General features: G+C 48.1%; 2 protein-coding genes across 2 annotated transcripts in view; both read left to right on the forward strand.

Annotated features, from left to right (window-relative positions):
• The first annotated feature begins 2,961 nt into the window (after positions 1-2,961).
• LOC106812463 (uncharacterized protein DR_0269-like) lies at positions 2,962-3,339 on the forward strand. Its single transcript, XM_014816351.1, has one exon. It carries the CDS (start codon positions 2,962-2,964, stop codon positions 3,337-3,339), a length of 378 nt encoding a protein of 125 aa, XP_014671837.1.
• Positions 3,340-6,278: 2,939 nt separating this feature from the next.
• Positions 6,279-26,888, forward strand: part of LOC106812473 (calcium/calmodulin-dependent protein kinase kinase 1-like) — a 27,253-nt gene continuing 6,643 nt past the window's right edge. Inside the window, exons 1-6 of the mRNA XM_014816362.1 lie at positions 6,279-6,369; positions 24,181-24,299; positions 24,934-25,045; positions 25,358-25,396; positions 26,255-26,276; positions 26,625-26,713. Of these exons, the coding sequence (XP_014671848.1) occupies positions 6,321-6,369; positions 24,181-24,299; positions 24,934-25,045; positions 25,358-25,396; positions 26,255-26,276; positions 26,625-26,713 (430 nt within the window). The 5' untranslated portion in view covers positions 6,279-6,320. The remainder of the gene's footprint in view (positions 6,370-24,180; positions 24,300-24,933; positions 25,046-25,357; positions 25,397-26,254; positions 26,277-26,624; positions 26,714-26,888) is intronic.

The raw sequence follows: 26,888 nt of genomic DNA on the forward strand, positions 1-26,888 counted from the left end.
ACACACAGCACCACACACACACACACACACACACACACACAACGAAGCAATAATGGACTCAAAAAATCACACGTAATTAAAGTTTCCGGCTTGCTGACTATTTTTAACCAACCAGATCACGCGCATTGATGCGTGCGTGTTTGTGGCTGCCAACTACACCATATTACAATCCTCACGTCGACAATGAGCTGAGCAGAAATTAATTCTGAGGGTTAGGTTGTTTTATCCAGGGGGCATGATGAACGCCTTAAAACTTTAATCTACGTGTGATTTTTGAGGGCTATTGACTTCGTTGTGTGTGTGTGTGTGTGTGTGTGTGTGTGTGTGTTTGTGTGTGGTGTGGGTGTGTGTGGTGTGTGTGTGTGGTGGTGTGTGTGGTGTGTGGTAGTGGTGTGTGTGTGTATGTATGTATTGTGTGTGTATGTGTGGTGTGTGTTGTGGTGTGTGTGTGGTGTCGTGTGTGATTGTTTTTGTGTGTGTGTGTGTTTTTTTGTGCGTGTGTATAATATGTGCGTTTCTTTTGTCGTCCGTATTCATTGCAACGCGCGAATTGGTTGACTCGTCTTTTTTATTATCTATAACGCATTTGAATTTGTTTTATGGATTATTTGATTCTATTCCAATGTCTGCTGACTGATGAAGAGATGTAATCTCGAAAGCTGTCATTTAAACTTTAAATCACCTTTTTCTATACCCTTGACTTTGTTTTTAGTCTACACGGTGTTCGTGTGTCGATTGATGCCTGACGTGCAAAATAGAAAAATGCTAGAAAAAATGTCGTTATGCGTAAGAAAAGTACGGTTTCGCGACAAAGATACATCCGTTGAGAAGCTACAAACTATTAAAGGCTTTTTAAGATTTGCAAAAAATTTTAAGGAAAAATTAATCACATGATGGGAAATAATGGCAGAGATAGCACGGTAGAGAACAAAATATCATTAATTTTTGCTGTGAGAGTATCGGGCCTTCAGTTATGGCGACAGCTTTCTGGAAGGAATGTAGATCTAAATATGCACACTACAGGAGTAAATGAAAACAAACATTATTCATCATCTTTTGAGTACAGAACACTCTATCTTGCTTTATCGTGATTTGTTTGATTCGGACATTTTTTTAGATGTTTGTTTTTATACGCTCTCGATGCCTATAGAATCTAGTATAGACACACATTGTCAACATGTCACACATATTTGTTATAACTGAAGTTCTATGTTTTCTAGCGGATGGAATAAGTCCCTTGCGCTGGCATGTTAGTCCACATCGTTACGCACTACACCAATGATAAACCATCTCGCGTAGGTGCTGGAATGATGCTGCTCTCTGACTGAATGTCATGGGAACGCAGCGCTGAAATTGAACTGGTAAGGACTCAATACGGGGATGGAACCAGAGGGGGATAGTACAACGAGGGGGCGAGAAAGAGGGAGTAGCGTAATAGGCGCAGAGAGGGGGAAGGCCACTAGACGGCGAGAGAGCGGCAAAGACGAGGGAAGTCAAACGAGAGGGCAGCAAAGAGAGAGAAAGGACAAATTGAGAGTAAAGGCAGAGAGGGGAACAGAAGAGAGGGAAGTAGGAAGGGGGCCGCAAGACCAAGGCAGGCGACGCGACGGCACAGTAGGAGAACAAGAGAGCCACAGAATGGGAAGCACAGCGAAGAGAACCCACAATGGGACGGCAACGACAGGGCAACAAAGGAAGGGAGGACAGAGGAGGGGCCACGAGGAGTTAAGGCCAGAAGAGCGCGACGACGGAAGGGTAACAAGGAGCGGGAGACCACAACAAGGGAAAGCAACGGGAGAGGCAGGAGTGGTAGGAGACAGCCACCAGGGTAACAAGCGGAGGGAGGACGAAGAAGAGAGGGCAAAGAGGACAGCGACGACTGCTGGCAACAACGAGGAGCGGAGGAAGGCCGACAACGAGACGGCCACGAAGAGGGAAAGCCGGCGGGGCCAACAGAAACACGAGAGCGACGAGCGGCGGGGGCCGCAAAGGGCACCAAGAGGGAAAGCCCGCGGCGGAGGGGGCGCCACACCCAGGCCTATAAGCAAGACGGCGGCGGCAGAGCACAAGCCACGCCAGTGAGCACAACGGCGGGACGAGGAGAACGCGGCAAACAACAAAGGGGCACCGGCGACGGACAGAGACAAACGGAGAAGTCAAGAGCGGCGAGGCAAAGAAGAAAGAAAGGGCGCGGAAGCCCCGCGAGAGGTGCAGGGGCGGGGAGGAGAAGAGCAGGAGAGGGGGGGACAAGCGCACGCGGAAAGCAGGCGCGAGACCGGGAAAAGGAGCAACGACGGGAGGAACGAGACGGGCAACGACGGGGGGCAACAGGGAACGAGGGACAGGGGCACGAGGGGAGGACAGGGGTGCAAACGGGGGAGGGACAGGTGGAACGAGGGGGGAGACACGGGGCCGAGGGGTCCGAGGACGAGGGGGCAACGAGGAGGCAGGACAAGGGCGCAACCGAGGGGGAGGACGATGGGGTCAACGAGGGGGGAGCGAGGGGGGAACGAGGGGCCGACGACGAAGGGGGCAACGAGGGGAGGACAAGGGGGCAACTAGGGGGGAGGGACGAGGGGTGCAAACGAGGGGAGGACGAGGTGGAACGAGGGACGAGGGACGAGGGGGCAACGAAGAGGAGGACAAGGGCAACGAGGGGGGTTGGGATGGTACGAGGGCAACGAGGGGAGGCGAGGGGGAACGAGGGACGAGGACGAGGAGGGGCAACGAGGGGAGGGACGAGGGGGCAACGAGGGGGAGGACGAGGGGGCACGAGAGGTGAGGCGAGGGGGCAACGAAAGGCGGGAGACGAGGGGGCATACGAGGGGAGGACAAGGGGGGCAACAGTGGGAGGACACGGGGGCAACGAGGGGGGGACAAGGGGGCAACGAGAGGGGAGGACGAGGGGGCAACGAGGAGGAGGAACGACGGGGGCAACGAGGGGGAGGACGAGGGGCAACGATGGGGAGGACAACGGGGGCAACGAGGGACGAGGACAAGGAGGGAACGAGGGGAAGGACAGTGGCCGAGGGGGACGACGAGGGGGCAGACGAGGGGTTTAGGACGAGGGAGGCAACGGAGCGAGAGGATCGAGGGGCAACGAGGGGTGGACAAGGGGGCAACGAGGGGAGGACGAGGGCAACGAGGGGAGACGACGGGGGCAACGTAGGGGGGGAGGACGACGGCGGCAACGAGCGAGAGGACCGGAGAGGGCAACGAGGGGGAGGACAAGGGGCAACGAGCGAGAGGCGAGGGGGCAACGAGGGGGAGGACAAGGGCACGATGGGGAGGACAAGGGAGGCAACGAGAGCGAGAGACCGAGGGGGCAACGAGGGATGAGGACGATGGGGGAACGAGGGGCAGGACAATGGGGCAACGAGGAGCGAGGACTAGGGGGGCCACGGAGGGGGACCGAGGAACAGGGGGAGGACGAGGATGGCAACGAGCGAGGGACGATCTTTGCAAGAGCGACTCGGATGGACATCGTGGCAACGATGGGAGGACAAGTGGGCAACGAGGAGAGAGGAACAAGGTGGCAAACGATGGAGGAGGACGAGGCAACGAGGGAGACGACCGATGGGGCGGAGAAGAGGACGCGGGGGTCGGAGAATGGGGGGCGGGCACGCGCCCACGCATGGCCCGCGGTCGAAGAGGGCGCGCGCGGAGAGCGCACTACAGGGGCCCGGAGAGGGAGACAGCAAGGAGGAGAGCCGAGCAACGCACCGGCGGCGAGTGACGCCGCGGCGGGCGATCACCAGGACGGAGGACATGCAAGCAACACCACCGCACAACACACGCGCACGACACGCACATACGCGACCGCATCACGCCACCGCACACCGCCACGCCCGCACAGACAGCGCGCCGCGCACACCACACACACACACACACACACACCACCGAAACACAGCCACACAAACACACACACACAAACACAATCACGCACGACGGGCGCGCAACACACACACACACCACAGAAACACGGTTTTTTGACGCGCAATCTCATGTACACAACACACTACGCGCGCAGGAGCACACACACCAACACACATCACCACACCACCACAGCACACATCACTACTATTTACACACATCTCACACATCACAAACTACATCACGCACACCCGCGCATTCTTATCTTACACTTCTTACGCACACTACTCATCTACTTACACACAGCACGCACAAACACAGTCACTGCACGCACGTTCGTCTTCTTTTACTACATCATAACACATAATATTACCACACCGACATCCTTTGCGTGCGTGCGTTCACACAACACATTTCAGTCACAGCACACACACCATCACATTTCACATCAGCACACACACAGGCACACATAACACACACACACACACACACATTTACACGATGACGAGTCAACATCACTTCACACACACATCACCACACACGACACACACACGCCGTAGCAATCTGGATCGTCAGTCAAGTCATACAACACGACGCACACACGGTCGACGCACAGCACACGTATCAGCGGCGAGTCATGTCGCACCGTGTGGTTCGGCAGTTGCAGGGTGGTGGGGGGGTGTGTCACCTTGAGTTCGATGGATAATAATTTCTGGCTTGGGGCGTGTGTTGACGTTGCATGGTCCATGCATGTCATTAACTGTGCGGCGGTCGGGTGGGTTGATTAGCGGGGAAGGTGAGGAGATTGGGAGTGTAGGAGTGAGTGAGGGAGGGGCCAGGGAGAGGTTTGGAAAAGGGAGCGGCGGAAGGGAAGAGGAGAAAATTTCCCCAATATATCTGCCAATGTATAGATAAGATAATGACACATAGATATAGGTGTAAATTCTAGCTGGCTAGTAGATGTAGGGGATAGAGGGAGATCATTTTCCCATCCGTTGACAACCCACGCGCGGACAACGCGAGGCGCATTCAAGCGTGCTCCCCACCAGCAGCTGCTGCAGCCACGTCGTCAGCAATTCTCCCACTTGTTAGTCATCCTCTTGTTCATCCTCCCTTTCTTCAGCTAATGTGATATTTCCATCGTTGCTGCTGCGGTGGTAATGCAGGTGGTGATGACGCCTGCACTAGCCGCGCTGCAAGCCACGTACAGCGCTGCGGTCTGCATCGTCGACCCAGGCCTACGAGCGTGTATCTCATCTCTAGACTACTACTCGGAAAACGTGCGTCCCCTATCGACGGCCGACAAAGCACTTAGCGAGACGTCGGTGAACGTGACGACCTTGCTATATCCGGGCACCGCCGCAGCCGACAAACGTCGCGAAGATAGAGGTAAGGTTAATTAAACGAGCGAGTCGATTGCCATGGTAACATGACGCCGGGCGTCGATGTATATGTAAACATTCACGCGAATGTACGTCGCTGTACCGGAAGATACCGCTAGCTGTTCTTAGACTGCTTCATATGATATTACGTTATATTATGTTATGTTATATTATGTTATGTTATATTATATTATATCATATTATAATATATGTTTTATAGACGATTACGGAGGTATTATATACCTTATGTATCATACAAAACACTGTAGTTGTGATTGATAGTTTTCCGATATCGGAGCTTTGTTGAACCGCCTACTTCGATCATCATTTATGACTCGCATCGCATCATGATCGTATAACTTGTCCGTTTCGGTCGTTCGTCTATCAGAGGTGGACTCTCCATGCTCTTCTACGACACCGACGATCGGGGCAACACTCAGGTACAAGCTTCAATTAACCTGTGTGTTTAGTGACGACATATTGTTGCGATTCGTACTGACTCTTGAGTGCACTAGTTATATGTGTACAAAGTGCGAGTGGCTTAAAAGGGAGGAGAGCAGCGACTTAGCTTAACCCAGCGGCACTATAAGAGTGTTCGGGAGCATTATAAGAGTATTGTGTTGCTTGTGTACTTATATTATAATAGTTGATATTTTAAGTATGCAGACATCGAAAGAATTATATTTGATGTTATGCTTTATTTTTCTTACAACATAAGAATCACATCAAGAGTCCATAATAGAAAATTTTGTAATTAAATTCTCTTTAGAAATAGAATTTTAGAAATTAAATTTTGTAATTAAATTCTTCTTAAATTTTCTATGATGCACTCTTGATAACATTGATCATTAGCGTCTGTACGCGCGTACGTATGTGTGTGTGCGTGCGTGCGTGCGTGCGTGTGTGTGTGTGTGCGTGCGTGCGTGTGTGTGTGTGTGTGTGTGTGCGCGCGCGTGTGTGTGTGTGTGTGTGTGTGTGTGTTGACGTGATTGATGTTGATGCCTCCAGGGCTCGTACGGAATCGTGAGGCTGGCTTATAACGAGAAGGATGACAAGCATTACGCGATGAAGATTCTGTCAAAGAAGAAACTCATCAAGAAAGGTCGAATGCGAAGTAAGTTATATAACGAGAGAAATACGGTAACATCCCAAGTGGCCTACTCCCATTTCGCCTACACCCATTTCGCCTACTCCCATTTCGCCTACACCTAAAGCTTGTCAATTAAACTTTAAACACCTTTATTCTATACCTTGACTTTGTTTTTATCTACACGGGTGTTCGTGTGTGATTATGCTGACGTGCAAAACAGAAAATTGCGTAGAAAATGTGTTATTGGTAAGAAAAGTAGGTTTCGCGACAAGATACATCCTTGAAAGCTAAAACTATTGAAGGCTTTTTAGATTGCAAAAAATTTTAATGAAAAAATATGACGACATGATGGGAAATAATGGCAAGTTAGATAGCACGGTAGAGAACAAAATATCATTAATTTTGTGGAAAGTATCGCTTCATATGGCCGACACTTTCATGAAGGAATGTAGATCTAAATATGCACACTACCAGGAGTAAATGAAAACAAACATTATTTCATTCACTTTTGATACAACACATCTTATTCTTGCTTTATCGTGATTTGTTTGATTCTGACATTTTTTAATGTTTGTTTTTATACGCTCTCGATGCTATAGATCTAGTCATAGACACACAACTTGTCAACATGTCACGACATATTTGTTATAGCCCGAAGTTCTTGCTTTCTAGGCCGGATGTGAATAATCCCTTGCTGGCATGTTAGCCACAGTCGTTACGCATACACCAATGATAAACCATCTCGCGTGGTTGCTGGAATGATACTGCTCTCTGACTGAATGTCATGGGGAACGCAGCGCTGAAATTTAAAAGCGGTAAGTACTCAATACGGTGATTTCAACCCATAGTTGTATAGGTACGACGATGTGTCTAGAAATCGTTGATTATCGTAATATGCTCATAGATGGTTAGGCACTATACTGCGATATATCTGCAAATATAGTTAAGTACAAAGATATGTCATCAAATATAGTAAAGTACAAAGATATGTCATCAAATATAGTAAAGTACAAATATATGTCATCAAATATAGTAAAGTACAAATATATGTCATCAAATATAGTAAAGTACAAAGATATGTGAACAAATATAGTGAAGTATAATGTGTCCGCAGACAGTCAAGTCTACGGACTTCCACAGATAATTATAACAATATATCCACAGATTTGTAAGCACAGCGATATACCCACAAATAGTTAGGTACAACGACATGTCAACAAATATAAGTGAGTACAGAGATATGTCCACGAGTAGTTAAGTCCAGAGATCTCTACGCACATTTAATTGTAACAATAGACGGTAGACCCACAGATTGTAAAGCACAACGGTATATTCACTGATAGTTATGTACAGCGACATGTTAACAATTAGAGTTGAGTACAAAGAAGATATGTCAAGAAATAGTACAGCGACGAGTCAACAAATATGAGTGAGTAGGTCCACAACGATACGTCCACTAATAGTTAAGTCCGTCGGTCTCCACAAAACACTATAAACACGACGGTGTGTGTCCGCAAATGTCACCGATTGTGAAAGCCCGTCGATGGTGTCGCACACCCAGCTATAATCAATACGGCTCTTCAATCATCACAACCACCCCATGATCACCAACGGCGTGTCTATATAACGGGCAAACAACAAATTTCACCTGCGACAGAGATATACAACGGATAGTGTGATAGCGGCGATCAATAAGGAAGGGAAGCTTCTGCGGAAATCCCCCGCGCGATGTTCAGGTGCGGGGAGGATAAGATCATGATGAGTTTGTGGCAATACGCACGCGGAAATCATGCTTATACGTCAAAGATCAACGATGTAGATAACTATATGTGTCAACGATGTGTCAACGGTGAAGATGACAATGTGTCAACGATGGGGATGACAATGTATCAACGATGGGGATGACGATGTGTCAACGATGGGGATGACGATGTGTCAACGATGGGGATGACGATGTGTCAACGATGGGGATGACGATTTTGTAAAAATGATGGGAAATGACAATGTGTCAAACGATCGAGATGACGTAGTGTCAACTATGGGATGCGCTATCAAAGCGAATGGGCCGCGACGATTAAATCCAACGATGGGAATGACGATGTTCACGAATTGGGAGCGACGATGTGTCATATGATGGGATGACGATGTTCCAAACGAGGGGAATGACGATGTTTCACGATGGGAGACAATTGTTCAACGATGGAATGTACTAAAATGTGTCAACGATTGGGATGACAATGTCAACGATGGGACGAACGATGTGCAACGATGGGTATATAACATGTGTCAAACCGAGGATTGACGAGTATCAAACGATGGGGATAACAATGTTCAACGAATGGGATAACGATGTGTCAAATATGAAATGGGACACGCATGTTTCCAACGATCGATATAACGATGTTCAATTTGATCGAGATGACGATGTGTCAACATTGGAGAACAATTGTGTCAACGATGGAGAACAATTGTTCAACGATGGGATAACGATGTGTCAATGATGGTACGACGATGTGCCCAACGATGGACGACGATGTTCAATCGATGGGAGTAGCGATGTGTCAACGATGCGAGATGACGAATGTGTTCATAATGACGAGGATGACGATCTTCAACGATTGGGAGGACAATGTGTCAACGATTGGGCGATACCGATGTGTCCAACGATCGGGGATGACGATGTGTCAACGATGGGATGACGATGTGTCCAACGATTGGCGAACCTGACGATGTGTCAACGATGGGGCCGACGATGTGTCAACGTGGGGATGCGATGTGTCAACGATCGAGATGACGATGTGTCAATATCGAGATGACGATGTGTCCCCAATCGATTGGGAGGACAATGTTTGTCAACCGATGGAAGGACAATGTTTGGTCAACATTGGAGGATGCGATGTGTCAACGATGGAGACGACCGATGTGCGTAGCTAGACCGTGTGTGATAATTTGTTTTCCTTTCGCTACGCTTCCCATGACCAGTGTCCGCGCTAAGAGGGCTCGCGAGAGCGCACGTAACGTGGCCCTTTAGTACTGAACATGCAAGACGAAAGCCTAAGCCAACTCAATCCGCGAGTAAACGTCCGCCTGTCGAAACACAGTACGTATGTACATCAATTACAGCACGACGCCACATACGGCACACACCGCACTGCACGCACCGCACGCCCGCATCATACAAGCGCGCGCGCAGCACAACACAACACACATGCCGTCACACACAGCAGCACACAGCACATGCGCATTGCCATCCGCACACACACACACACACATCCGTCATCATCACACTACACACACCAACAATACACGGACGCTTCACTGCATACTAATACACACATCGCGCGCATACAGACACACACATACACAGTCAACACACCCCAAACACACACCACACAGCACATACACTACACACAACCACGCAAGCGCAACGCAACGCACGCACCGTCGCAAATCAGAGGGGGAGGGGGGGGGGGGGGGGGGGGGGGGGGGGGGAGGGGGGGGAGGTTGTTGTACACCTATACGATGATAAATCTGCGTGTGTCTAGTCCAGTAATGTCCCCTCCATGTCCATTTCATATACTGACCGGCAGTACAGTGCCAAGCTCGGCGGGGAAGGTGAGAGGGGAGGATGGGAGGATAGGAGGGGGAGGGCCCAAGGGGAGAGGGGGGAAAAGGAGAACGCGGGAAGGGAATGAGGAGAAAAGGGGAGAAGAGGAGGGGAGGCCAGAAGAGGAGGAAAAATGAGAGGAGAAGGGAGAAAGAGGCCAGGGACATGAAGAGGTGGAAGTTGGGAGCCGCGGGAGAAGGATAGAAGGGAAGGTTCGAGAGGGAGATGGAGGGTAGGGGAAAAGAAAGGATGAGAAGAGATAGGGAGAAAAACGAGAGGCGGGAATGAGAGGGCCATCTGTATAGGGAGAAGTGGGAAGAGAAGGGATTGGGGATAAGAGATAGCTGCGGTGAAGAGGAGGAAGAATGGGAAGGAGAAAGGGAAGGGAAAGGAGGGGAGAAGAAAGAAGGGAAAGAAAGGAAAGGAGGGGAGGGAGTTCATGCACCAAGGCATCGGATAAACGTGGAAAAAAAAAAAAATAAACCCAAGGGCCCGACTGATCGATTGGGGGGGGGATAATATACTAGTACAGATCCTTCATAGCTCAAGCGAGATGAATGTGGGATCGACTGAATCAATACTCGAAATAACCAAACGCGCAAACATTACAGACGGTAATAAAAAATTGTACATAGACGGCGGCCGATTGCGCCTGTTTGCGTCGAACGATCTTTCCGTTGTCGTCGCGAGTGTATCAGCTATGTCTGTAACTGTCCACGAACTGGTCAACTGATCGGTGATTCGATCAACATTTCTCCGTTTCTTTCATTCATATATAGCTAGCGATATTGTGCTACTGGCGTACATAACAAACCCGCAATTAGTGAAAACACGCTTGGAGGGATTACCCCCTCTCCACCTCCCCCTGGACGTTGTACGACCGGACCGTAATCCCCCTCCACCTCAGTCCGCCCACCACCACCGTACCCTGAGGATTATCGTATGCGTAATATCCACTGTAAATTGACACGCGTGGGATTTGCGTATAGCAATGATACTCGAAGTAGGTAATAGGGAAAAACAATATAATAAATTTGAATACATATATGATATCAGGTTAATAATGACAAATTTATAATAATAATTTAAAATTATTAACCCCTGATAGATATATATATGATAGGATAATTAATTTTGTATATTGTATACATTATTATATAATAGTAACATATTATTATATGTACAGAATGTAAATAATGAATGACAATAATAAAATAATGACAATTGCATGACAAATTGTGTCCAACTTCAATTAATTCCATTATTAACCCCTGATCATAGATACATATGTATATCATGTCATGTTTTTGTACATATCTTTGTCATTATTGTCCACTTTTGTTATGTACTAAACCCCTGTATAGTATATATATATACTGCCTATTTAAGAATCAAATAAATGGAACACATGGATATACGGTTGTAAAGTTTCCTAAGGCTGCTAAATAGATGTAGGGATAGAGGAGAATCTATTTTCCATCCGTTTGACAACTCCATGCACGTCGCGGACAACGCGAAGTGCCATTCAAGCGGCTTCCCTCATCCAGCGAGCGTGCTGCATGCCAACGGCTCGTTCACAATTCTCTCCATCTTGGTAATCTCATCCTCTTGTTTCATACTTGCCCTGTCGCTATTCAGCTTAATGGTAATTTCTATCGTTGTCTGCAGTGCGCGTGGTAATTGCAGGTGGGTGATGAACGCCCTGCACCAATAGCGCTCTGCAGGCCACGTAACAGCGCTGCGGTCTGCCAATCGTCGACCCAGGCCTACGAGAGCGTGTATCTCAGTCTCTAGACTACTACTCCGTTAAAACGTCGCCCCCTATCGACGGCCGACAAAGTCACTTAGCAGACGTCGTGAATCGAAATGACGACTTCCTATTATCGCGGCGCGACCGTCCCGTAGGCCGCATACAACGTCGCGAAGATAGAGGTAAGGTTAAATTAAGACGAGCTGAGTCGATTTGGCCATGGTAACATGACGCTGGAGCGTGCGACTAATAATGGTATAAACCCATTCACGCGTAGCAATGTACGCGCGTGTAATCCGAAGAATACGCGCTTAGCTGTTACTTGAGACTTGCTTCATATGATTATTACGTTATATTAATGTTATGTTATTATCTATGTTATGTTATATTTATATTATATCTATTGATAATATGTTTTTATAAGAATCGATTAATTAGGACGGTTTTAATACTTAGTATCATAGACAAAAACACTGTAAGTCTGTGATTGATTAGTTTTCCGATTATCGGGAGCCTTTGTTGAACGCCGCATATATACTTCGAATCATCATTGCTATGGACTCTGCATCGAATCGGATGTATCGTGATAACTTGTTAGTTTCGGTGTCGTTCGCTCTATCAGAGCGTGATCCCATGCTCTTCTACGACGCACTGATCGGAGTCGGGCAACACTGAGTGTACAAGCTCAATTAACCTCGTGCTGTTTAGTGAACACATATTGATTGCGATGTACGTACTGACTTCTGAAGTGCAGCAGTTATAAATGTTGTACAGAAGTGCGAGTGGCTTTAAAAGGCGAGTAGAGCAAGCGACTAGCTTAACCCAGCAAGGCAAGTCATAAGATGTTCGGGAGCATTATAAGAAGTATTGTGTGTCTTTGTACTTTATATTATAATAGTTGGATTATTTAAGTATGCAGACATCGAAAGAATATATTGATGGTTATCTTTATTTTTCTTAACAACATAAGATCACATCAAGAGCCATATAGAAAATTTTGTAATTAAATTCTCTTTAGAAATTTAGAATTTTGAAGAATTAAATTTGTAATTATAATTCTTCTTAAATTTTCTATGAGCACTCTTTGATAACGCATTGATGCATTTTAGCGTCTGTAACGCGGCGTACGTAATTGTGTGTGTGCGTGCGTGTGTGTGTGTCGTGTCGTGTCGTGTCGTGTGTGTGTGTGTGTGTGTGTGTGTGTGTGTAGTGTGTGTCGCGTGTGTGTGTGTGTGTGTGTGTGTGTGTGTGTGTGTGTGTGTGTGTGTGTATGTGCATGCCTACAATGCACGCGCACGTAACTACCAGTTGCCACACATAACCGCTTCTATCTCCGGCGTGTTGCAGTGAAACCCTCGTCACCACGGACACGCTGCTTCCGTCTCCTACGGAACACCGCAGCGCCACACCGCCCTGCACGAGTACGGCAGACAACCAGGAGTGTCCTAATCCACTCCTGACGTCGCTCTACGCCTCGTCGCCAGCTATCTACTGCAACACCTCTTCGCGGCAGTCGCCCGACTTTGGACGAGAGACGGTCAATGTGGAGCTAACTCCGTACAGCGTTGAATCTACGACCTGCATCGCCTACAGGCAAGTGTGCTCTCGATGCAACCAACCCGCTGTATAATATATACACTTCGATTTCTCTCATCGCTGCGGTTTGCGGTCGGAAAAAATGTGATGTGCGTAATTCTCACTGCTGCTGCTGCTGCTGGTATTTGTCAATTTGCATGATATTTTTTAGTAAAATAATGCGTGAACGTGTGGAGCACAGGGACTTGGAGAGTGTGGGTAAGGGAGTGGGAAATAAAACGAGAGGGAGGAAGCGAGAGTGAGAGAGAGAAAGAAAGAGTGAAGAGATAGGAGGAAATAGGGTAAATAGATAGTGGGAGGAAAGAAATGATGAACGGGAGAGGGGAGAGAGCGCAAGCGCGCGAGAATGCGTTGAGTGAGAGAGAGCGCGAGAGAGAAGGGAGAGAGGGAGAGAGCGCGTGCGCGAGAGAGAGAGAGAGGGAGCGAGGGAAAGAGGGGAAGCGCCCAAGAGAGAGAGAGCGCGAGAGAGAGAGAGGGGAGAGAGGGAGAGAGAAAACGCGCGAGAGAGAGGGGAGAGAGAGAGAGCGCGCGCGAGAGAGAAGGGAAAGAGGGAGAGAGTGGGAGCGCGCGAGAGAGAGAGAGAGGAGAGGAGAAAGACGGGAGAGACGGAGAGAGGGGAGCCGAGGAAACAGCGGAACCTTCTAACGAATCGTTATCATCGCAATCCTCTCCACACTCACAGGCAAGCGCCGAAAGTGACGTACAGTCACGCGCAGGACCGCGTTCAGGCGACGCTCGACTCCACACGACCCATCTACCCATCGCTTCCCTACTCTCCCGTGTCGTCACCCTGCTCCAGCCGCCGCCTGTCACTGAAGCAGTCGTTCAGCTTCAGCATGTTAGAACAGGACAGCTACACGTTACTCAATCAATACATGCTGATGGGACACATTGGTCAGGTGAGTGATTATAGTTAGGTGAATGTTAATTACGTTAGCATGTTGCTGTACGTACACGACCGCGGATTGTGTGGAGCTCGTCTGCTGTGACTTGATGTGGAATTGTTGCAGGCGTGGGTGGCTATTAGGCCAGTCGATCTATGACAAAAAAGGCCCAACCCAGGAAAAATTGCAATAGTTTTTGTTCCTTAGGGTCATCTACGTGAGATCTTAAAAATCAATTTTTATACATTTGGTGGAACATTGCGAATTTTAGGGTTAAATTTTCAATTTTTTAGCTTATTTTTCATTAAATCATAAAATCTTCTAATGGTCATAACTTGATCAATATTGAAGATTGACCAATAAAAATACCACCCTTACCCAGGTTTTTATGGTCAATTTTTCATAAGGAACCATTTTTAATTAACTGATCTAGCCCCTTATACCATTTCTGGGGGTATCAAGGTAGAATTGATTGAGTGGCGTAGCGTGATCACGGTGATCTTGATGATGATTGAATGATAACAATTATCACCGCATCACAGGCAACAATCTATATTTGCGGTCATATAATTACTCGATAAAGATTTTTGTCTTGTTAGAGCCCTAAACATGGGATGCCCTAATATCATTTCATTAGAATTTGTCTCATGTAGTGTTAATCATGATCTTCGAAAGACGAGAGAGCTAGCTTACATAGGCTGAGGCAGTTCTGTTGAAGTGGTGTTGAATAACGACTCGGTATAGATATAAACACACATGCAATGTTAGCGCGTGGAACATAATATGAAAGCAAAACACTTTCCCATCGCGTCATATTACGTCCTTGCAAAAAATGTCGAACGTACAATATTTTCATAGTCACAATATGCTTTCACAGATGGGTTTACGATTTCACGAGCAAATAACTTCGGATAAACGTCAATACAGGACGTTAATTGTAGTTCAGAATTTCCTCGGCAGATTTTGTCAATACCCACGAAACAACGGCAGGCACGCGTCCGTGCGGTTTGCACGGCGAGCCCCAATAACCCCGTATTTCATACCCGTAGTAATAGTGGGGAGAAGAGGAGGGGGAGGGCCAGGGAAGAGGGAGGAAAATGGAGAGGGAGAGGGAGAAAGGAGGGCCAGGGGCAGGGAAGAGGGTGGGAAGTGGGAGGGCCAGGGGAGAAGGAGAGAAGGGGAAGGTCGAGAGGGAGATGGAGGGGAGGGGAAGAGAGGGGATGGAGAGAGGAAGGGGAGGAAAAAGGAGAGGTCGGGAATGGGGAGGGCCATTGGATAGGGAGAAGGGAGGAGAGGGGATGGGGAGAGGAGGGAGAGCTGAGGGAGAGGAGGAAGGAATGGGGAAGAGAAAGGGAAGGAAAAGGAGGGGGAGAGGAAAGGAAGGGAAAGAAGGAAGGGAGGGGAAGGGAGTTCATGCGACAAGGCACGGACCGTGGAAACAGACCCGACTGTCGAGGGGGGGGGTAATATATATACAGCCTCATAGCTCAAGCGAGATGAATGTGGGATCGACTGAATCAACCCAGTAATCCAAACGCTGCAAACATACAGACGTTATAAAAATTGTACATAGACGGGCGCCGATTGCGCGTGTTTGCGTCGACGCTCGTTTCGTCGGCGAGTGTCAGTCTATGTCTGTACTGTCACTGACTGGTCAATGAATCGGTGATCGATCAAGCATTTCTCCGTTGCTTCATTCATATAAGCTAGCGATTTGTGCGACTGGCGTACATAACAAATCAATTAGTGAAACACGCTGGGAGGGATACCCCCTCCCACTCCCCCTGACGTTGTACGAGCGGACGTAACCCCCTCCCCCTCAGCCGCCCCCACCACCTACCCTGAGGGATGTATCTATGCGTATATCCACTGTAAATTGACACGCGTGGGGATTTGCGTATAGCATGATACTCGAAGTAGGGTAATAGGGGATAAACAATATAAGATGTTATACGATATGATATCAGGGATTAATAATAACAAATTATAATGATAATGTCATTATTAACCCCTGATGATATATGTATATATATACATATGTATATATGTATACATATGTATATATATACATATGTATATATGTACATAATGTATATGAATGACAATATAAAATAATGACATTGTCATTGACAAATTGTCAACAATTTGTCATTATTAACCCCTGATATATACATATGTACATTGTCATGTTTTTGTACATATCTTTGTCATTATTGTCACTTTGTTATTATTAACCCCTGGTATATATATATATATCTGCCCATGTATAGATAAGATAATGACACATGGATATATGTGTAAATTCTAGCTGGCTAGTAGATGTAGGTATAGATATAGATGTAGATATAGATATACGTATAGAAGGAGATCATTTTCCCATCCGTTGACAACCCACGTCCCCAAAGTGCATTCAAGCGTGCTCTCCACCAGCAGCTGCTGCAGCCACGTCGTCAGCAATGCTCTCACTTGTTAGTCATCCTCTTGTTCATCCTCCCTTCCTTCAGCTAATGTAATATTTCCATCGTTGCTGCTGCGGTGGTAATGCAGGTGGTGATGACGCCTGCCCTAGCCGCTCTGCAAGCCACGTACAGCGCTGCGGTCTGCATCGTCGACCCAGGCCTACGAGCGTGTATCTCATCTCTAGACTACTACTCGGAAAACGTGCGTCCCCTATCGACGGCCGACAAAGCACTTAGCGAGACGTCGGTGAACGTGACGACCTTGCTATATCCGGGCACCGCCGCAGCCGACAAACGTCGCGAAGATAGAGGTAAGGTTAATTAAACGAGCGAGTCGATTGCCATGGTAACATGACGCCGGGCGTCGATGTATATGTAAACATTCACGCGAATGTACGTCGCTGTACCGGAAGATACCGCTAGCTGTTCTTAGACTGCTTCATATGATTGATTACGTTTATATTATGTTATTTTAAATTATTTTATATTATATTATATTATATTATATTATATTATATGTTTTATGACGATTAAGGAGGTATTATATACCTTATGTATCATACAAAAACACTGTAGTTGTGATTATAGTTTTCCGATATCGGAGCTTTGTTGAACCGCATATATACTTCGATCATCATTTATGACTCGCATCGCATCATGATCGTATAACTTGTCCGTTTCGCGTCGTTCGTCTATCAGAGGTGGACTCTCCATGCTCTTCTACGACACCGACGATCGGGGGCAACACTGAGGTACAAGCTTCAATTAACCTGTGTGTTAGTGACGACATATTGTTGCGATTCGTACTGACTCTTGAGTGCACTAGTTATATGTGTACAAAGTGCGAGTGGCTTAAAAGGGAGGAGAGCAGCGACTTAGCTTAACCCAGCGGCGCACTATAAGAGTGTTCGGGAGCATTATAATGAGTATTGTGTTGCTTTGTACTTATATTATAATAGTGTTATATTTAAGTATGAGACATCGAAAGAATTATATTGATGTTATGCCTTTATTTTTCTTACAACATAAGAATCAATCAAGAGTCCTAATAAAAATTTTGTAATTAAATCTCTTTAGAAATAGAATTTTTAGAAATTAAATTTTGTAATTAAAATTCTTCTTAATTTTCTATGAGCACTCTTGATAACATGATCATTAGCGTCTGTACGCGCGTACGTATGTGTGTGTGCGTGCATGCGCGTGTGTGTGTGTGTGTGTGCGTGCGTGTGTGCGTGCGTGCGTGCGTGCGTGTGTGTGTGTGTGTGTGTGTGTGTGTGTGTATGTGTGCGCGCGCGTGTGGTGTGTTGTGTGTGTGTTGTGTGTGTGTGTGTGTGTGTGTGTGTATGTGCATGCCTACAATGCAGCGCCCACGTAACTACAGGTTGCCACACTATAACGCTGTCTATCTCCGGCGTGTTGCAGTGAAACCCTCGTCACACGGACACGCTGCTTCCGTCTCCTACGGACACCGCCAGCGCCACACCGGCCCTGCACGAGTACGGCAGACAACCAGGAGTGTCCCTAATCCACTCCTGACGCGCTCTACGCCTCGTCGCCAAGCTATCTACGCTGCAACACCTCCTTCGCCGCAGTCGCCCGACTTTGACGAGAGACGGTCAATGTGGAGCTAACTCCGTTACAGCGTTGAATCTACGACCTGCATCGCCCTACAGGCAAGTGTGCTCTCGATGCAACCAAACCCGCTGTATAATATATTACACTTCGATTTCTCTCATCGTGCGGTTTGCGGTCGGAAAAAATTGTGATGTCGTAATTCTCACTGCTGCTGCTGTCTGCTTGGTATTTGTCCAATTTGCATTGATTTTTTTAGTAAAATAATGCGTGAACGTGTGGAGCACAGGGACTTGGAGAGTGTGGGTAAGGGAGTGGGAAATAAAACAGAGAGAGAAAGGCGAGAGTGAGAAGAGAGAAAGAGAGAGTGAAGAGATAGGAGGAAATAGGGTAAATAGAATAGTGAGAGGAAAGAAAGATGAACGGGGAGGGGAGACGAGCGCAAGCGCGCGAGCTAGCGTTGAGTGAGAGAGAGCAGGGTCGAGAGAGGGAGAGAGGGAGAAAAGCGCTGCGCAGGAGAGAGAGAGAGAGCGCGCGCAAGAGACGAGAGAGGGGATGCGAGGAAAGAAGGGAGCGCCCGAGAGAAGAGCAGCGCGCCAGAGAGAGAGAGAAGAGAACGAGAGGGAAGAGAGAACGCGCCGAGAGAGAGGAGAGAGAGAGAGAGAGCGCCGCGAAAAGAGAGGGAGAGAGGGAAAGAGTGGGAGCGCGCGCGAAAGAGAGAGAGAGGAGGGAGAGAGACGGAAGGACGGAAAGACGGGAGCCGAGAAACAGCGAAACCTTCTAACGAATCGCCATAATCGCAATCCTCTCCACACTCACAGGCAAGCGCCGAAAGTGACGTGACAGTCACGCGCAGGACGCGTCAAGCGGACGCTCGACTCCACACGACCCAGTCTACCCATCGCTTCCCTACTCTCCGTGTCGTCACCCTGCTCCAGCCGCCGCTTGTCACTGAAGCAGTCGTTCAGCTTTCAGCATGTTAAACAGGACAGCTACACGTTACTCCAATCAAACATGCTGATGGGATCACATTGGTCAGTGAGTGATTAATAGTTAAAGCTGATTTAATTACGTTAGGCATGTTGCTGTACGTACACGACGCGGATTTGTGTGAGCTCGTCTGCTGTGACTTGATATGTGGAATTGTTGCAGGCGGGTGGTGCTATTAGGCCAGTCGATCTTATGCACAAAAAAAGGCCCAAACCCAGGAAAAATTGCAATTGCAAGTTTTTGTTCCATTAGGGTCATCTAGTGAGATCTTAAAAAAATTCAATTTTTATACATTTGGTGGAACATTGCGAATTTTTAGGTTAAATTTTCAATTTTTTAGCTTATTTTTCATTAAATCATAAAATCTTCTAATGGTCATAACTTGATCAATATTGAAAGTTGACCAATAAAAAATACCACCTTAACCCAGGTTTTTATGGTTCAATTTTTCATAAGAACCATTTTTAATTAACTGATCTAGCCCCTTATACCATTTCGGGGTATCAAGGTAGAATTGATTGAGTGGCGTAGCGTGATCACGGTGATCTTGATATGATGAATGATAACAATTATCACCGCATCACAGGCAACAATCTATATATTTGCGGTCATATAATTACTCGATAAAGATTTGTCTTGTTAGAGCCCTAAACAATGGATGCCCTAATATCATTTCATTAGAATGTCTCATGTAGGTTAATCATATCTTCGAAAGACGAGAGAGCTAGCTTACATAGGCTGAGGCAGTTCTGTTTAAGTGTGTTGAATAACGACTGGTATAGATATAAACACACATGCAATGTTAGCGCGTGAACATAATATGAAAGCAAAAACACTTTCCCATCGCTCATATTACGTCCTTGCAAAAAATGTCGAACGAACAATATTTTCATAGTCACAATATGCTTTCACAGATGGGTTACGATTTCACGAGCAAATTAACTTCGGTAAAACGTCAATACAGGACGTTAATTGTAGTTCAGAATTTCCTCGCAGATTTTGTCAATACCCACCAAAACAACGGCAGCACGCGTCCGTGCGGTTTGCACGGCGAGCCCCAATAACCCCGTATTTCATACCCGTAGTAATAGAACTCGACGTTGTTCTATTATGTATTGTTTGTGACGTGGTTCTATTATGTATTGTTTGTGACGGGGTTATATTATGTATTGTTTGTGACGTGGTTCTATTATGTATTGTTTGTAACGTTGTTCTTTTATGTATTGTCTGGTGGCGGTAGCGGGCAAGAGGAAGGTGCGAGGGCGGAGGAATCTTTACGAGGAAACGCGACTGAGAATTCGCGGACATATGTGATAGATGAAGCAATGAAATAGGTGCCGGTCAATAGAAAGCAAATCACGAGAACACGTCGTCCACGTAATCGCATCACGAAAGCTTTCCTTTCAATCAAAAATATGTGTAGATAGAAAGATCACGGTGATGCACACATGCACACACGCCGACGCGCGCTCATGCACGCACGCTAACACGGACAAAGACACGCGCGCTCATGCACGCACGCTACACGGACACAGACACGCGCGCAAACACACACGCCACGCGCGGCTCATGCACGCACGCTAACACGGACACAGCACAACGCGCGCACACACACACGCCCACCCGCTCATGCACCACACGCTAACACGAAACACAGACAACGCGCGCACACACACACGCCCACGCGCGCTCAGCACACACGCTAACACGGACACAGACACACGGCGGCCGCATGCACGCACGCGAAACACGGACACAGACACACCGCGCATGCACGCACGCTAACACGGACACAGACACGTGCGCGCGCACAACACAGCGCCACGCGCTCATGCACACACGCTAACACGAACACAGACACACGCGCGCACACACACACGCCCACGCGCGCTCATGCACACACGCTAACACGGACACAGACACACGCGCGCATGCACGCACGCTAACACGGACACAGACACACGAGCGCGCATGCACGCACGCTAACACGGACACAGACACGCGCGCGCACACACACGCCCACGCGCGCATGCACACACGCTAACACGGACACAGACACACGCGCGCGCACACGTCTACGCGCGCTCATGCACACACGCTAACACGGACACAGACACACGCGCGCGCACACGTCTACGCGGCTCATGCACACGCTAACACGCAAAGGACACACCGCGCGCGCACAGTCTCGCGCGCTTCATGCACACACGCTAACACGAACACAGACACACGCGCGCGCACACGCTAACACGGACACAGACACGCGCGCGCACGCACGCTAACACGGACACAGACACGCGCGGCACGACACACAGCCCACGCGCGCTCATGCACGCACGCTAACACGGACACAGACAGGCGCGCACGCACACACGCTAACACGGACACAGACACGCGTGCGCACACACACGCCTACGCGCGCGCTCATGCACGCACGCCTAAACACGGACACAGACAGCGCGCGCGCACGCACGCTAACACGGACACAGACCCGCGCGCATGCACGCACGCTAACCCGGACACAGACACACGCGCGCACACACGCTAACACGGACACAGACACCACGCGCCGCGCACACACGCCACACGCGCGCCCATTGCACGCACGCTAACACGAACACAGACACACGCGCGCACACACACGCCACACGCGCGCTCATGCACACACGCAACAACGGACACAGACACAGCGCGCGCACACACGCTAAACACGACACAGACACACTGGGCCGCCACACGCCCACGCGCGTCATGCACGCACGCTAACACGAACACAGACACACGCGCGCGCACAGCACGCCACGCGCGCTCATGCACGCACGCTAACACGAACACAGACACGCGCGCTCATGCACCGCACCGCCCACGACGCGCTCATGACACGCACGCTAACACGGACACAGACACACGGCGCGCGCAACACACCCCACGCGCCGCTCATGCACGCACGCAAACACGACACAGACACAGCGCGCGCACCACGCCCACGCGCGCTCATGCACGCACGCTAACACGGACAAAGACACACTGGCGCGCACACACACGCCCACGCGCGCTCATGCACGCACGCTAACACGAACACAGACATTACGCGCGCACACACACGCCACGCGCGCTCGATCGCGCACACTAACACGGACACAGACACGCGGGCGCACACACCACGCCTACTCGCGCGCACGCCGCACACGCCAACACGGACACACGCACGCACGCTAACACGAACACAGACACGCGCGCTCATGCACGCACGCCCACGCGCGCTCATGCAACGCACAGCTAACACGCGACCAGACACAACGCGCGCGCACACACGCCACGCGCGCTCATGCACGCACGCTAACACGGACACAGACACACGCGCGCGCACACACGCCCACGCGCGCTCATGCACGCACGCTAACACGGACAAAGACACACGCGCGCACACACACGCCCACGCCGCCTCATGTACGCACGCTAACACGAACACAGACATACGCGCGCACACACACGCCCGCACGCGCGCTCATGCCACACTAACACGGACACAACACGCGCGCACACACACGCCTACTCGCGCGCACGCAGCACACGCCAACACGGACACACGCAGCGCACACGCGCGCACACGATCCCCCACCGCATGAACACGCACATTCACATACATACGCGCGCACGCTAACACCAACGTGCGCATGCGCGCACACTAACACGTGCCCAAACACGCACATGCACGCACACTAATACGTGCACGCACACGCACGGGCACGCACGCACACACACACACACACACACACACACACACACAAACGTAATCACATTACTATATAGACACAGCTGTAGATGTGTGTGTGTGTGTGTGTGTGTTGACGTGATTGATGTTGATGCCTCCAGGGTCGTACGGAATCGTCGAGGCTGGCTATATACGAGAAGGATGACAAGGCATACGCGATGAAGATTCTGTCTCGAAGAAGAAACTTCATCAAGAAAGGTCGAATGCGAAGTAAGTTATATAACGAGAGAAATACGGTTATACATCCCAAGTGGCCTACTCCCATTTCGGCCTACACCCATTTCGCCTACTCCCATTTCGCCTACACCCATTTCGCCTACTCCCATTTCGCCTACACCCATTTCGCCTACGTCCCATTTCGCCTACACCCATTTCGCCTACACCCATTTCGCCTACGTCCCATTTCGTCTACTCTCAGAATTGGAAATATTCCCATTTCGTCTACCATTTTCCAATTCCCATTTTCTATTTTTGTCAAGTTGTGTTCTCATTATTTGTACCTTTGTTTTCTTCTGGTTCCTGTAGTCTATGTATGTCACTCAAAACCTTATTTTATTATTTATAAATCATTATTTAGTGAACAAACCGATCGTAGACGAAATGGGAATGGAGTCGATTTTGAACGTATAGACGAATTGGGAGTAGGCGAAATGGGTGTAAGCCAACTGGGAATTTTGCTGTAGGCGAAATGGGAATTTTGCCGTAGACGAAATGGGAGTTTTGCCGTAGGCGAAACGGGAGTAGGCCAACCGGGAATAAACCAAAAATACACAGGATGGCTGTTTCTTATCGGTATTGTTTTTCAGCACAGTTTTATACATAATGTCAGGGGGTTGAGTAATGACAAATTTATCATTATTCAACCCATTGATAATGTGCAGTCGTCCGGTAATCACATGGAAATGCACTCCGGTCGCGTTTCAAAAGCTACTGCACGCTTTGCAGATAAACCCCAAGCACTCTAAAAGCCACTACGGATTGTAAAGTCAATGTTTATTGTGGTAATAAAGAGTCTACAACACATAAAAATATATATTATATACTCGACACAAACAGTATAGATATACATCGTGGGCGAGGGGTATACCACCCCGCGTGTGTACGAGGTCTCGATACACATATGGTCATATACAATCATACATAAACCTGTTGTTCTCTGTCTGCCCTCGCCCCAGTAACACTCGTCGTTTTCGCGTGCCTAGTGAAGGGACCACCGAGGGAGAAAGGGAGGGCACCGGTGACCAACCCGCTGGAGAGAGTGTACAGAGAGATCGCGATACTAAAGAAGCTGAACCATCCAAACGTGGTCAGGCTGGTGGAGGTATGCATGGTTTATTAATATGGATTAATATTAATATATTATATCAAGAGCGTATATGCGTACTTAACACGCGCTTGATTATATTTATATATAATTCTACTTTATTGTCAGCATCATGGGGAGGAAGGGAGGGAGGAAGGGAGAGAGGAGGGGATGGAGGGAGGGAGAGAGAAAGTGAGGAAGGGAGGGAGGAAGGGAGGGACAGAGAAAGTGGGTAAGGGAGGAAGGGAGGGACAGAGAAAGTGAGTAAGGGAGGAGGATAGGATGGATGTGAGAGAGGGAAAGAGGGCGGAAGGGGATTGAGGAGGGAGAGAGGACGTGCAAGGTGGCGAGGGAGCGAGAGGATGGGAATCGTAGGGAGGTGAGAGGAGGAGGCGAGAGGGGCATGGAGGGAGGGAGGAAGGAGTTGAGGGAGGGAGGAGGCGCTGAGAGGGAAGAAGAATGGGGCAGGACGGGGGAGGGGGGGGGGAGGGGCATGTTATCGTCGCCGTTATATACCCAGCTGGCTTTCCTATTGTGCTGCGGGCTACACCACACACCGCAGGAGGCGTGCATGTGGGAAGTATATAGGGGGCGCTAGGTGACGAGGTGTAGACAAAGGGTGGGCCGTGGTACGATAAGGTTTGGGAACTAGTGCAAGTGGGGTTCGTGGTCGCTGGTGTCTAGATCGTGGGTGTGCGGCAGGTGGCGCTGCCTGCATGGCTCGCCACTTCGCATCGTGCAGGCTGCTGAGGAGCGAATAGCAGGTAGGGCTGTATGTGTAAATAAACACACGATCATGCCGACGTGATCGAGTAACGGTGATGAATGAGTTTGATGGGCGTGATTCGTCGTCGCTTATATTTTAATTCTCTTCCTTCAAAAATAACAAAAAATAATGATAAGAGGAAGAAAAAATAAACATAATAATATGAATTTATATATATATATATATAATATATATATATATATATTAATATATATAATAATAATTAAAGAAATCATATATAAGAGAGATAATAGCATATAGGATTATAGGATATGATACTGATCCTCCTTTTTTGCATTTTCTGTATTAGCGTCGTTGATGGATCGAAGGAAGATCATTTATTTTCTAGGTGGAGTGTAAAAAAATTAATTCGGCCTGTGGCATGCTTATCGCTGCTTGCGACAATAGCCAGTCTTACTAATTTATACGGTTTTATCAGGCTGATTATCTATCCTACCTAGCTACCATACACTCTACTGACAATCAATTTAAAACCCTCGCTCTAAAAACATCGTCGCATTTACGATAAACTGGAATATCGTGATATTCATCTGTCACATGCCTATTAGTTACGGACTAGGCTATAGGCCTCTCGCTAGTTCAAGCTAGCACTAGCGCCTAGGGCTAGCGCTAGCTAGCTAGGCTAGGCTAGGCTAGGCTAGGCTAGGCTTCCGCTAGTCGGCTAGGCTAGGATATTTATAGTTGTTGCACAACCACGTGTACTGTTTTTTGTGTGCGTGTCGCTCTTTATATGGGAGATTTTCTCTAGGATATGTGCATTCACGCACGTTTCCACGACAGCTGGCGTGTTATCGATTGCATATATATAATAGGTGTTGCTAGAGACGCTCGCGTTGGCATTTCGCATAATACGAAACGGCGAGTTCGTTATTGAATTCTATAGCTTTTCCTGCGTGAGCGCCGGACAGAAAAAATTCAGCGGAGAATGGAAAGATAGATATAGCGCAGTCAGTTTCGCGTCGCGTGTGTATCACGCTCGTTTTTTGCAATCTAAACTATCCCGCTGTTCACGGGCTCTACCTATAAAGGTATATAGACGAAGCGCGAGCAATTTGCTTTTGCACTTGCAAAGGCGGTTGCAATGCAATACGATATCTAATGTTGCTGGCGAAAATTATTTCCAATTAGCGTTGCATGGGAGCGGTATATCGAGCCTATGCCTAAGATACAGCTTTGTCGTTTTCAGTGTTCGAACTTGTCGAAAGAGGGTAAGTAGCCTAAGTGTAGCTAAACACAGTTATAATATCTGGCGCTTGCACTTGGAGATGAAATAGCTGTGTTTACTATTTATGTGTAATTGTTTTTCGCAATCTTGTCTCTTCAGAAAGCTTTCCGTTGTATGTAGAACGAAAGAGGGTTCAGAATCAGAAAAAAATCTCAAAAATAAATCAGACACGGTCATTTCAGTTTTTTTAATTAACAAAATACGACTTCATCATCTGCATGCGCATTAGTATAGAATGAAGGGAAATCGCGTGTAATTTATAAAAGATTTAATACTGCATACGAGACAAAATTGGACAAGAAAATAAGATGAGTATAATGCGGTCTTACAGAGCGGTGATAGAAGTGCCAACAGATACGCCTTTATCGGAGAAAGACGCGTGGACACACTTCCGCGATGTGCTTCTAGGTCTTGAATACTGTAAGTTATAGCTAACTAACATCTACTACTATCTACTACAACCACCACTACTATCCACTACCATCCACTACTATCCACTACTATCCACTACTATCCACTACTATCCACTACCATCCACTACTATCTACTACTATCCACTACTATCTACTACTATCCACTACCATCCACTACTATC

This window comes from Priapulus caudatus, unplaced genomic scaffold (assembly GCF_000485595.1).
Source record: "Priapulus caudatus unplaced genomic scaffold, Priapulus_caudatus-5.0.1 Scaffold21, whole genome shotgun sequence".
NCBI lineage: Eukaryota > Metazoa > Priapulida > Priapulimorpha > Priapulimorphida > Priapulidae > Priapulus > Priapulus caudatus.

Excerpts from the sequence above, each read along its gene's own strand:
- LOC106812463 (XM_014816351.1), top strand. The coding sequence starts at position 2,962 with ATGGGGAGGACAACGGGGGCAACGAGGGACGAGGACAAGGAGGGAACG.